At 36.6% G+C, this 14,199-nt stretch overlaps 1 protein-coding gene across 3 annotated transcripts in view; it reads left to right on the forward strand.

Moving 5' to 3' along the window:
* Positions 1-2,700: 2,700 nt before the first annotated feature.
* LOC138706719 (NBAS subunit of NRZ tethering complex-like) overlaps positions 2,701-14,199 on the forward strand; it is a 115,992-nt gene continuing 104,493 nt past the window's right edge. For all 3 annotated transcript variants that reach the window (XM_069836334.1, XM_069836336.1, XM_069836335.1), the window contains exons 1-3: positions 2,701-2,869; positions 6,617-6,729; positions 9,334-9,467. In XM_069836334.1, coding sequence (XP_069692435.1) covers positions 2,765-2,869; positions 6,617-6,729; positions 9,334-9,467 — 352 coding nt within the window. In that variant the 5' untranslated portion in view covers positions 2,701-2,764. The remainder of the gene's footprint in view (positions 2,870-6,616; positions 6,730-9,333; positions 9,468-14,199) is intronic.

Raw genomic sequence — 14,199 nt, forward strand, 5'->3', positions numbered from 1 at the left:
ACCGTCTCAACTTCTCTCTTTATATCCACACAACTCGCGTGGGCTGACGAAACGCCAGAGACCCACATCGAGTGCACACAAACTCTGTGTGACTGAAATTGTGGTTTTCTGTTAACGTACACAGTGACATATATTATGCAAATCTAGTCTTTCAGGTAAGGCTCCCTGTAAAGCAGATTTGAATAATTTCAAGGGAAATTTGAAATTATTCAAATCTGCTTTACAGGGAGCCTTACCTGAAAGACTAGATTTGCATAATCTACATTTATTTCCCAGTAGTCTTTGTTCTACAAACTTGTATCAATTGAAAAAAGATTTTGGGTTTTTCACCTGTCTGTTGAGATCTGATCTGTCACTCTTTTTGAAATTACTCACAAAATATCATCAAGGCTATAGCAAATACCTTACTATAATAATACCGGACAGCATTGACGTGAGTGCAAAATATCACGGACTTGACATCTAGTGGAGCGGCGTGGAATTATGTCCACAAATACAAATATTAATTTAATAGTACCGTATTTAATGTAACATTATTTTATATCAAAGCTGCATTTTATGAGAAATATTGCGTATTTTTTCTTTGCTTTAATGAGACAAAATTAATTCTGACATTAAGAATGAATTTACAATAACGCTTTATATACCCATTGCTGACAACTGCAAAGATAAAAATGGTAGTAATCTGATGCTTGTAATTTAGTAAAGGCATGTGGACAACAATAAAACTTAATTTGCTAAACCCATAAAATTTCCAATAGATGTTAACTTCTATTTATTTATTAGGCTTAAATAAAAAAAAAGCTAATTTTTATTGTTCTGTCAACACAGAGACAAAGGCATTAGGCCTATAAAGAATTTTATGATCTCTCGGAAATTGAAAGTACTATTTGGAGCAATTTGTAATATTGTAATTGTAGCAATTATAAACAGCACATACACACCCTGACATTTTAACACAGCACCCATTAATAAAACTATTAACTAGCCCAGCAACAATATACAATGCGGTTGATTACAGCTTGTTTCACGAGTATCTCCACACCGGTCACCTAGGTAGCAGCACCAGTGTCGTTCCTGTGCAGAACTGCTAGCTGTCCGGTATTATTATAGTAAGGTATTTGGCTATAGTGCCCAACACCTGGATAAGTCTCATATTGTTGCGAACCAAGTATTCTGATGGTGAAGCATGTAAGGAGTTCCAAAAAAATTGAGGAAATCATATTTGAAGGGTCAGGGGAAAGAAACATCGATGTCCATAATAAGATGTTCCGAGAAAATGACGTTTTAACGTGTGGATATAGACTGTTCTTTCCTTGCAGTACATATCTTCAAACCTGTTTTACAAGGACTATGTTGGTTATTAGCGCATGGTGACTCGACATGCTCGTAGTACACTTGAAAATCAACAGAGTGTATTACTCAACTAAAAAGTGTTAGAAGGTGGACATTGACAAGTTTTTCCCCTGACCCTTCATTTGAATATACTTGAAAAAGCAAAATCTTAATTTCTGTCCAATCACTATGAAAGCTTGAATTGTCATTTCTGTTAATTGATTTTTCAGTGTATCATGAGAACTCTCAGGGGAGCTGATGGCATTTCATAAAAGCAAAAAAGATAAGTGGAGAGGAATAGGGTAATACGAAGCTTTTTGAATATTATCTTAATTGCATTAAAGGATCTAGAATTTAGTTACAGTAAGATTCTAACTAGATGTTGGGAGTAACATGAGGTTCCTTTGTTTCTCAAGCATCTGAGGATAATGGAGGAGGAGTTCATGAAAAATACAACTAATAGCAGAATGCTATGTGAAAAAAAAAAATTCAAGACAAATTACGGTGTCTCACTGTGGCTTTCTTTTTGTCTTGGTTTAGCTTATCATTTTACCAACTGATATAGAGTATATAGGCCTATATATGAGGCGTTCAGAAGTCAACATGATTAACTCCACTTTTGGTTATTTCAGAGTTTATAAGTTGGCAATGTATTAAATTGACCATATTTTCAGTGGTCAATGTGATTTACTCCATAGTTCAGTAAAAAGCTCACAGACAGCAGTATTCTTCTCGACTACATCACAGAATTAATAGTGTGTATTTAACTTAAACTTTGAATATCTCAAAATCTTTGGAAAAGGAGTTAATCATGTTGACTTCTGAACACCTCATATCTGGATCAACAGACATCTCACATTGCGTATTTCTCTGACTGTGTGGTTACCACTATGCAGAATTAGTGCTTTGATGTCAAAAGACAGGGATAAACATCCATTCCCCTATAATGGAGATGAATTTCTGCTCACACAGAGTCTGCTGGGTTATGGAGTGTGTGTGATATCCATGGGCGTGGGATAGAAGGACTACAGTCTGAATATTTAACACATAAAGTAAGATTCTGAAAATAGAATTAAATAAAGGTTGTCAAGCATTAACACAACTAATGAATGAATGAATTAATGAATATAATCGTTATTTATGTGCCAGCAATTACAATTCAAATTTATTGTTTTCATTTTGAGACTCCTTTAATTTCAAACATCAATGACGTCTAAAATTCAAATTTAAGTTGCCGCCATCTAGATGATGTCTGTCGTCGTCTGAAGCTACGACCCGAGCAGGCTGCAAATGTTGACTGTATAATATCCCTCCTCATTGAACATTTTTGGAGTTTGCGGATTTGTGGTTGGTTGCATTGGTTACATGATGTAAATGTCGATTATGTCACAAGTGTCATATTAAGTAGAATTAAAAAATTAGCCAAAAAATGCGAGAAAGGCATTACAGCGGAAGTTCACAAGACGCTTATGACGATTGTATATTGTATGAACTTTTAGTGTATTCGGAATGGAAGCAGGAACCTGAGCTAACGGTATTTAATTTAGAATATATACTTTTTTTAAGTATCGTTTGAGGTTAAGGAAGATAGAACTGTATGATAAAACGGTAAACAACCATATGCTAAGTTCATTACTGTTTGTATCGTACAGCATAGTTAAATGACTAGAAGACATAAGAGCAATCAGCATAATATAGTTTTCAAAAGTGGATCATACTTCAACTGACATGTTAGTAAAAATTTAGAGGTTATATTTTGTTAAGTCCCATTAGCAGAGAACATACTCCTGTCATGGCTCAACTAGCTGACAGCTTCTCATCAAACTACAAATAGTTCGAGTCCCAGTATATTTTATGGTTTGTTGTGGGCAAAGATTGTAAACCACTTTTTTCCACAAATTCCCCTGCCATTGCGTCACCCGAAACAGGTTGTTATAGAGAGGGTTACCTAAATGTCTATCCCCACATAGAGCGGAGTTGGTGAACAGTACGTACTGTACCTTAGATTAGTACAAATCTCTGCGGTGGCTGATTGGTCAGACCTTCAGATTGTCACGCAAGCGGTCCGGGTTCGATTCCCTGTCAGGTCTGGGATTTTTTTCATTGAAAAAATCCATAGTGGCACTTGTGGCGGACAAGGTCGCAGTTGGGGTTTTTCCCCAAAATAGGCATTTACATCATTCCGTCACTATTTCTCCATTTCATTACCATTCAGTAGTGTTCCCCGAATGCCGGCTGGCGACGCATGGAGGGGGTTGGCCTAGGGATGAGTGGGGTTGCCTGCTCGAAACCTGGACCAGAGAGCCTTAGTGTGGTCGGCCGGTGTGAGTTTGGGAATGCCTCACCAGAGGGCTAGTGCAAGTTCTGGGTCGCAGTTCTGGGCCATAGTGTCTCCCTCCATTAAATTAAGTCATTCATGAGATTAGTACTGTTAAGCGTAATGGTTGAACCTCTTCACATATGAATACTTAGAGGCTTATGACAGTTTCAGACCCTTCTTCTGTCACGAACTAACAGGACACGAAATGCACTGTTACAGATTGGATCAAGTACAGTAGAACCTCTATTATCCGTGGTAATGAAGGGTGTGGAGTGAACGGTTGATCGAAAAAATCGGATAACCCATATCATATAAGGTGTTCATAAATTAAATGTATAATACAGTTTCCTCTACCTGGTAAGGTTTATCTTGTCTCACTAGCAATAAAACCAAGTCCCTTCAAATGAAGGTGGAGATTATAGGAGGGTTGTAAATTTTCAGGATTCCTTTCAAAACCTTGTTATTCTACAGGCTACCGGAACTCAGTTTCTTGAAAGACAAGCTCAGTGATGGAACTATACAGTACGAAGAGAGATATTTTGTTACTTTATTTTGCGCTACAGAATGTATCAACTAGTCCCTTCTGCCACTGGCATTGCTTCATTCCCCCCATCACAATAACAACACAGATGAGGTAAGACATATCTCCTTTCTCTCTCTTTTCACAGTGAGACAAGATTCATCACACAGGCTTTAATTTCCTCCGTGGTCTTGGGTTTTTAACATGCCAGGTAGTGGATCAGAAGTTCACTGATTTAAGTCTGGTTTTCAGTGACGAGTTTTTAATGGCCAAGGAAACTCCTTATGACTACTGTTTGTGGAAAGATAGGCATAGTACAGGCCTCATGTTATAGATTTACATACTTATTACACTTCATTTTGTTTTTAATTAAATCATGTACAGATGAAATTCCCATTTCGTATTCTGATGCGAGATGATCTACAGTTTCTTTTTTTCAAACCACTCAATTACTTACACTATTTATCATAGCACAGTTCCTTTTTTTTTTGACACATATGGAAGGTATTTTGCATAGAATTTAGGCCCCTCGAAGAGTAGACTATACTGTATAAGAGTAAAAGTTTGTAAAAAAAAATTCGTACTAATATAATGTACAATACTTCATATTTTTTCTGCAGCAAAAAAAAAAAAAAAAAAAAAAAAGAGCAAGAGAGAAAGGCAGTCGGATAATCCACCAATCGGTTAATAGGGTGACGGAAAATTGGGGTTCTACCAGTGGCGGCTCCTTCGTATTTCTTAAGAGGAGGAAAGAAGGTAACAGTACGAAATGACACCTTCTTGAATTAAACATGCTACAAATTAGCCTACATGTATACATGTAAGACCAGGTAGTGTTGGGGTTGGCCTTCCCTTCTGTATAGCAATAATCTGTTCTTGTAAACTGAGTTTCCTAAATTGTCCAAAATATATCATGTTTTCACTTCCATTCATTGTTGAATAATTGCACAAATTAACAATTATAAGGAAATTCATCTCACAGCATATTTAGAGCACACTACAGCATCACACGTGTTGGAAGAGATTATAGCAACTAACACGTAATCGGAACCGTTTTACGGAAATGGGAATGGGAAATAATCTGAGGAAAGCGAGAACACTGCACCCACCCACGTGGTCTGTGTTGCCACATGTACATTTTACAAGTTCAGTATCACATGCTTTTGAAGAATATTAGTTCTTGTAAAGTCATACTACCATTATTGTTCAAAGTTGCCGGTGGCCAATTAATTTTTTATGTTAAAAATAATGTAGTTTGGAGTACCTACTTTCAATTTCAAATATATTTATACAAAACTGACAACTTGGCTGTTGCTCTGTCTAGTACACAATGAATGGAAGTGAATTTCAGGGGCCAAAACGATCTGCGATACTAACGTAGAACTACTTCCTCTTTGTTTTATATAAACCCGACTTTAACTTTAAAATATCCTTGAAAGTTTCAAACCATGGATAGTACCTTATATAAAGTGCAATGAATAATATTTTTGATTTATAATTTAAAAAAAAAGTTTATACTCGTATGGTGTCTTTCATAGCGTTGCGTTAAAACTGTTTTTATTGTGCTTCCTCCTAGATGTATTATAGTCTGGTTGAATGCAACATCGTTAGGTGGCAGCGGTAGCGAGCTTGCTGCACGACCAGTCGGTTTCTATTTCCCGCCCATGCGCTGATTCAGAGGAGGATCTCCTCCCTCTCCGTTCATTTACTCACTTTAAAACTCTGCTTCTTTCTCTGGCCGCTAGCACGCTGTTGTCTGTGTGTTAACTGCAGTAAAGGAGGAATGGATTGACTTTCCTCCACACAAACAATCTCGCAGCTTTCTCACAGTTTTCTAGCAGCACATGAGTGCGCATCATTTAAAACTCGATCAACCGAGGTTTTCTTATAGCTGTGAACTTAAAAGTTATCGAATCTTCATTGAATTTCAAGGCACATATTTTATTTGGTATTTACTTTCAAAAGAAGAAAATGTGAGGAGGACATTCCTCCCTTCCCTCCCCCGAGGAACCGCCACTGGGTTCTACTGTATGACACTATTAACCCTTCTTACATTTGTCATGTGGACTGGACTGGTGAAATTACCATTATTTTTACTGCAAGCAAAATACTCACTCACTCACTCACTCACTCACTCACTCACTCACTCACTCACTCACTCCTTTGCCATTGCTGGCACCTCCTCAAAAAATTCCGTATTGGTTTCATTACTGCAAATTGTGTATGACTGCACACTAAACAACCCTAGTGGAGAGATGGTGCTTTGGATTTATCAGTTTTGGTGTCTATAATTCGTAGATGTGGTAAAGATTATTTTCAATCCTATATTATGTTGCAGTGTTGAAGTTTTAAATATTTATTTAATTTTTTTGTATGCTGACAGTCATGCCAACAGGTAGTTCTGTGTTTTATGTTGTAATAGAAATATGTTTGATTTGCAGAAAAGCTTCAGACCAGGTGAGACCCAACTTTTTTCTGGAGGATCATACAGCCCCACCAAATATATCTGGCAGATTTTTAGGAAAGGAGAGTCAGTTTGTGAAGAGATACAGAGGTCAGTATTAGACATTTCAACATTACTATTTATAGTATAAACGTTGACTGCATGCATTACTTCCATTCAGACTAAACTCATGAAACAAATGGGGGGGTGGTGATAATGAGGACAGCGGTTTTCTCTATTTTTCTCCTAAAACACAGTAATGAGCTTATTTATTGTAAAAATAAGGGCAGTCAAGAGACCCATAACATTCCACTTAGAAAATCAATACACTTTTACATTATGACATTATTATTTATTCATAATTTTCTGCCCAAAGATAAGTTTTTCATTGCAAACGCAGCATTCTCCAGTCTTCTCCATTTTTTGCTTTCCTCTTTGTCTCCGCATATGATCCACATATCTTAATGTTGTGTGTCATCTAATATTTTCTTCTGCCCCGAACTTTTTCTCTGTTCACTGTTCCTTCCAGCACATCCTTCAGAAGGCAATTTCTTATCATCCAGTGATCCAGTCTATTTCTTTTCTCTTTTGGATCAGTTTCAGCATTACTTTTTCTTCCTTTCTTATTCTGTCTCTCCGTTTCGCATGCTCTATTCTTCGCCATATTCACATTTCTAATGCTTCTAATTGCTTCTCTTCACTTTGTCGTAATGTCGTAACGTCCATGTTCCTGCCCTCATGCAAATGAAGCACTTCACTATATTTGTTTCTTTGAAAGATGGGACATGACAAGAGCGTTGCGATCGGAAAAACAACTGAATGTCACATAGGATGGTAGGCCTGTTGCTATGGTAACAACGGTTGAGTTTCCAAACTTACAGTTCTCACGTGGTACTGTAAGTGCCTAATAGCTCTCTTGGCGACATTTATTGTGCACACAGTGTCAGCATTGGTACGTTTCGTCTTTCATTCTCTGTCGATTTTTGTATTGTTTTCTTACCTTCGCGTTTTAACGTCAGCCATCTAAAGGCCCATTCACAATGAAAATTAAACATAACCGTAACATAAACACAGAAGTTTGCGCCCAGGCTACCAAATGGGATCATTCACAATGATTCACATGAACATTGACATAAACATTACCGTAAGACGTTAACATGAAAGTTTGCGAAGTCCAAACTTTCATGCTTATGCTTACATGATTTGCAAACAGAACACAATCGTGGAGCGCTGAAGTATACGACAGAATATGAGGAAATGGCGTCGTTGTTATGTTTCCATGGTTACCAAGTATGTTTACTGTTAATGTTTATGTTCCCATCGTGAACGATGGTGGACTTCTTGATTTTACTGTAACGTTTAGCCTATATTCTTTGAGTTAACGCTTACGTTATGTTTAATTTTCATTGTGAATGAGACTTTAAGCTTGTCCGCTTAACTGTCATGTCCCATCTTTAAAAAAAAAAACAGGTATAGCCTCTTTCTTAGCCGTTGTTGTTGTTATTATTATTATTATTATTATTATTATTATTTGTTGGAATTCCTAATATATATATATATATGTATATATATATATATATGTATGTGTATATATATATATATATATATATATATATATATATATATATATATATATATATATATATATATATATATATATGTAAAAGTGGAAGCAAGAGGAGAACATTTTCAACATGTGAGTTTCTGAATTGATTAAAGTTGCAACACATGCTGCCAAGCTGACACAATATCCAACAGATGTTTCATTATGTTCTTTCATTAATAACTAAAAAACTAAGATTTTCGGACATATGAACTTTTTTTTCTTGTTTTGGTGTGAGGAACATGCTCCCAACGTTTGTCAAAGTAATTCTGAAACACCCTGTATATATCAATCTTGTTTCTATTTTTGTCTCCTGTTCTCTAAATTGAAAATGTGCAGTAAGTGGTCTAAGGCATCTTGCCTAGGACTCGCGTTACAGAATGCGCGCTGGTTCGAGTCCTCATGGAGGAAGAAATTTTGTCATGAAATTTCGGCCTGTGTATGGGACCAGTGCCCACCCAGCATCGTGATGCACTTAGGGAGCTATGATAGGTAGCGAAACCCGGTTGTGAATGCCAGCTATAACAGTTGGAGGTATCATCGTGCTGACCACACGATACCTCCATTCTGGTTGGATGATCGTCCACCTCTGCTTGGGCATGTGGGCATGAGGCCAGCAGCCGGCTGGTCAGTCTAGGCCCTTCACGGGCTGTAGCGCCACGGATTATTATTATTATTATTATTATTATTATTATTATTATTATTATTATTGGCAAATGCCGGGTAATATTTTGGCAAATCCTCGGACCTCACCTCATTTCACTACATCTCGCCAAAATATTGTAAAAAATTGCACAAAATTGTAAAAATTGTAGAAAATTACTAAATTGTAAAACTATAAACATTTGTAAAAATTGTAATTGTAATATTGTAAAATTTTGACTTGTTTCACATCTTAAAGCTTCATTGCTCATGTAAAATCAATGGAATAAAATAAATGAATGAATGAATTATTATTATTATTATTATTATTATTATTATTATTATTATTATTATTATTATTATTATTATTATTATTCTATCACACAAAACAAAATTATTGAGAAGGATGTGTATATGATACGAACTTGAAAGTAAACAGAGTTATGTGAGTAATTGATCGATGTTAACAGACTTCTGCTGAGGCAGCTGCCATGGCACTTTGCGGTGGGGGAGGGGGGCAAGGTGGTGGCCATCCTGCAAGATACAGTCCTGGAGATTCGAACATCCCGAGATGAATACTCTTCTGTTGTCGGTAAAGCTTCTGGTAAGGATGTTACTCTTTGCATAGTAGAATAGTGTAATAAATTTCGAAGTCATGAAACGTTCTATAAAACGATTTTTCTTCTGATCCTGATTTATTTCATAATGTGGAATGGGATAGTGTAGTGTATTATTTGATGAACTTTCCGTTTAAATATTATTATTAAGTTTAGCCATTTTCCTGTATTACCTATACGAAATATTGGTGAAACCTTAGTTCTGAAATAAATCAAGGAAGACAATAAGAGACTTATCACTAGACTTCGTTGAATTGCCACACTCAGCATGCAATCAGGTTGCCGATGTACGGTAGTATAGAGGAGGTGAGCGACCGCCCGGTCTCGTAGTATAAGCAGTTCATGTTAAGAGTTGTGACCGGTCCAAATAGATAGAGCAGCTACAGCTAATGTATACCTATGTAAGCACTTGTTTTTGCATTACTGTAGTTAGAATAGTCAAAGCTTAACATTTGTTCAGTGCAGACAAGAATTCAATCAAACATACTACAATGAGAGTGTTGCTGTTCCAAATAATTGCCCCTGGAATACCCTTATCCCCGCAGCCAGTCTTGACCCGTTTGAAAACGTGGTTGGATGCTGTTAATAATAACATTACGGCAAAATGATGGAGGTAATTGATGCACTGGATAGCACAGACAGTTCCGCTGTTGCAGCTGTAAAATCATTGCCTTCTGAACAGCTATTGGAAGATATTCTGTTCATTGATTCTAATTTTAAAATCGTGTCCAAAAGCAACATCCTATTAGAATCGTCTAAACTACAACTCTCAGCAGCACTTAATATAGTGGATAAAGTATCACAAACTGTTATCCAAAATAACGATTCACTAATTTCAGAAAAAGTGAAATGTAAGTTGAGAAACATTATTGCTAAAAATTGTGCCTATTCACAACTTCGTATTATAAATGATGTACCATCAGGTCACGACAAGACATCTGTAGTGACTAAAAAGTAGTGACTTTCCGTTCTTCAAATATGTATGTATTACATCGTGTGATGTTGAAAGTACATTTTCCCAAAATAAAAACTGTTTAAGTGACCATCGTAGGAGGTTACTTTGCAGTCGCTCAAAATGTACGTAACTATTCACTGCAATGCACATATTCAAGGATGATGTATCTTACATTTAAGAGTTAATATATCTCACTTTACATGTTTAGACATTTCCTACTTCAATGATCATTCATTATATTTCTTGAATGCAGGATACAGGTTTTATTGTAACCGGAGTATACTGCTCAGTGTTTACATTAGAGGCATACTCTATCCTTTGCACGTCTCCTTCTCATACAGTCTATACCGCGTGCACAGTAAACCTTGCGATTCTTGTGGCAATTCCACGAAGTCTACTTTCACACTACATGATGAAGGCAACTATGTGACGCACATGGCTCTGAGGTGGCAGGACATCGGCAGGCTGTAATTTGTCCTGCATTGTTAGCCCAGGGCAAAGAGATCGCTCTGTATTTAAATACTGAATAAAAATTCTCAGTGGATCTCGAAATACATTAAACATTAAGCTATTGGGAGTCTATGGAAGAACTTGGATTTCCCCATAAGCTCATAAGATTAGTGAAGGCCACCATGGAAAATAGTCAATGTTGTGTGAAAATACAAACGGACCTCTCTAATAAGTTTACTACCAAGGATGGACTCAGACAGGGTGATTCTCTTGCATGCCTATTGTTTAATATATCATTAGAAAAGATAGTGCGGGAAGCAAAAATACAAACAAGAGGTACCATCTTTTATAAGTCTGTCCAAATATTAGCCTTTGCGGATGATATTGACATGATAGCGAGGTCAGAAAGAGATCTAATAAAAACCTTCAGAAATCTAAGAGATGCAGTTGGGAATATGGGATTAAAAATTAATGGAAACAAAACAAAATACATGGTAGTCAATAACAAAAATAATAATAAAACTTCTAAGTACATTGAGTTTGATGATGCCAAATTTGAGACAGTCCAGAGCTTTGTATATCTTGGACCACTAGTTAATAGTAACAATGATATCTCAGAGGAAGTAAGTAGAAGAATGCAAAGCGCCAATAGGTGTTATTATGGGCTGCAAAAACAAGTTAAATCAAGATTGCTATCTCGTGGCACAAAATGTAGACTATATAAGATCCTAATAAAATCAGTGTTGACCTATGCATCAGAGACATGGCCTCTTAGCGAAAGGGATAAATTTAGATTGGCCGCATTCGAAAGGAAGATATTGCGAAGGATTTTTGGACCTGTAAGGGATGGTGAAACTTGGAGAATAAGATATAACAACGAATTATACCAGCTTTATGAGTCTCCCGATATAATAACATCCATTAAGATTGCTCGTCTGAGATGGGCAGGGCATGTTAAGAGAATGGATGAATGTGAAATACCTAGGAAGGTGATGGAACATGGGATTGCTGGAGGAAGAAGAGTTGGAAGGCCAAAGCTACGATGGATAGACTGTGTTATGGATGACATTAAGAGGCTTGGAGTGAAGAACTGGTGGACGGTGGCTAAAGATCGAGACCGATGGAGAAGAATTCTTAAGGAAGCCGAGGCCCGATCCGGGCTGTAGCGCTATGGATGATGATGAAGCTATTGGGAGTACGACATAGAAATGTACAGAAGAAAATGGAAGAACCATGTTCATAGAATGAAAGAGATAGATTACCTAGAATTGTATTTCACTATAGACCAAGAAGAACCAGTCTGTTGGAATATGCAGGAGATCAAAATTGTAATCGAAACTTGTAGTATGTTGGTTCAGAATAGGGGGAAGCAGTAGCCATTTCTTGTTAAGGATGATGATGATGATGATGGTGATGATGATGATAATTATTTTATTACTATATTATTGTATTATTCTAGACCACTTTTTTTGTGTAACATTTTCGCCCCTCCCTACCATTGCATGCATTCTCAGTCTTTTCTAAACAATATTTATAACAGAAAACTTACAATAACCTTAAATTCAATAAACTACTTAAATAATACCTCTGATTGAGGTTCTTACCTCTGATTGAGGTTCTGGGTGATATGTACATTTATTATCAGGCAGTACATCTCGCTTTACAATGTGTGTTAGAGGAAGAACAATTCTGCAGTGCTTGGGAAAAGTGGCATAAGTCAGTTTCCACAAACCTTTTTTGATAATTATTGACAACTTACGCCCACGTGCATCAACGTCGGTTAGTATAACCACTAGTTAAAATTGTCACCTAACCCCTGATTAAGCATTTTTACGGTGGATCGATCTCGGTTGCGACTTAAATAGAAGGTTAACCACAGTAATCTCTAACCGGCCATATTCGAGCGGTTAAAGGAGATAACCAGTGATTAGTAGAGCAAGTAAAGCAAAATGGCGGCCAGAGCCACAAATGTTTATTTCGAAGACGATTATTATTGTACAGTACTTGAATTACTTGGTTAGAGCGTGAGTGTGAAGTTTCTTTAGTGGCAAGAGAGAATTCTTATGAGGAATTAGGTGACAGAAAATTTCAGGAGGGATGTCGTTTATCAAAATCTACAAATGGCTCACTTGAAATAACACAAAAACAGTCATATTTCTTCTATTGATCGGCTGCTTATATTACGATTCTATATAACTTATTTTCTATATTTCAAGAGGGAATACTTGAATATCTCTTTCTCTATGTCACTGGCTGAACAAAGAGAGGTTATGGATGGATCTTAGGATAATGAACAGTAACCTGGTGTAAATGAGGTCCTGGATCGTACATACATTCCTACTAATCTTCTCCATCCTTTTCCTTTATGGATATTCCTTCTTTTTTATATAATATATTTAAATATAGTAAGTAAGTCTATGATACTTTAACCTCATATTGGAATATAATCATTTTTGCATTCAATTTTCTATTTTGTACGATTTTAACCTAACAGCACTGAAAAACAAAGAAATGCAACTCGCAAATATAACAGCGCCCAAAGGCAAACAAATGCAACGCGAAAATGTAGGTTACGTTCATTTCGATGTAGAATGGAGTGAGCGCAGTCGTTTTTAGACGTTGACTATTATCTTTGTAGCGGTATGGATGCTTTCCTTTTGTCATTTTGTAGAAACAGTGTACCATCATAGACTTTATTCTGGTTAAATGAGGTGTCAGTTAACCATGTTTAAGTAATCGGTGATTATGAATGGTGCACAGAAATTACATTTTAACCACCGTTACTGTTTAACCGTCGTTTCGTAGTCTATGATTACTGCGTTTTTAACCGATGTTGATGCACTTCGCCATTACACTGGTTTATGTCGATTTGATTTTTTTTCTGTATGAATTATTGTAATGGGAGGAATACCTATGTATTTTTTTCCAAGTGAACAGTTGTTCCGTAAGTTGTCAATAAATTATCAAGAAAGGTTTGTGGAAACTGACTTGTGTCACTTTTCCCGAGCATTACAGAATTGTTTTTATACATCTGAAGTCTGATTAATGTAATATGTAGCTAATCGGCCAATCCAGAAATGCATATAGAGTGTTAGTTGGGAGGCCAGAGGGAAATAAACTTTTGGGGAGGCCAAGACATAGATGGGAAGATAATATTAAAATGGATTTGAGGGAGGTGGGATATGATGATAGAGAATGTATTACTCTTGCTCAGGATAGGGACCAATGGCGAGCTTATGTGAGGGCGGCAATGAACCTCCGGGTTCCTTAAAAGCCAGTAAGTAAGTAAGTAGCTAATCGGCGATGTATGCAAT

Source organism: Periplaneta americana, chromosome 9 (genome assembly GCF_040183065.1).
Source record: "Periplaneta americana isolate PAMFEO1 chromosome 9, P.americana_PAMFEO1_priV1, whole genome shotgun sequence".
In the NCBI taxonomy this organism is placed as follows: Eukaryota; Metazoa; Arthropoda; class Insecta; order Blattodea; family Blattidae; genus Periplaneta; species Periplaneta americana.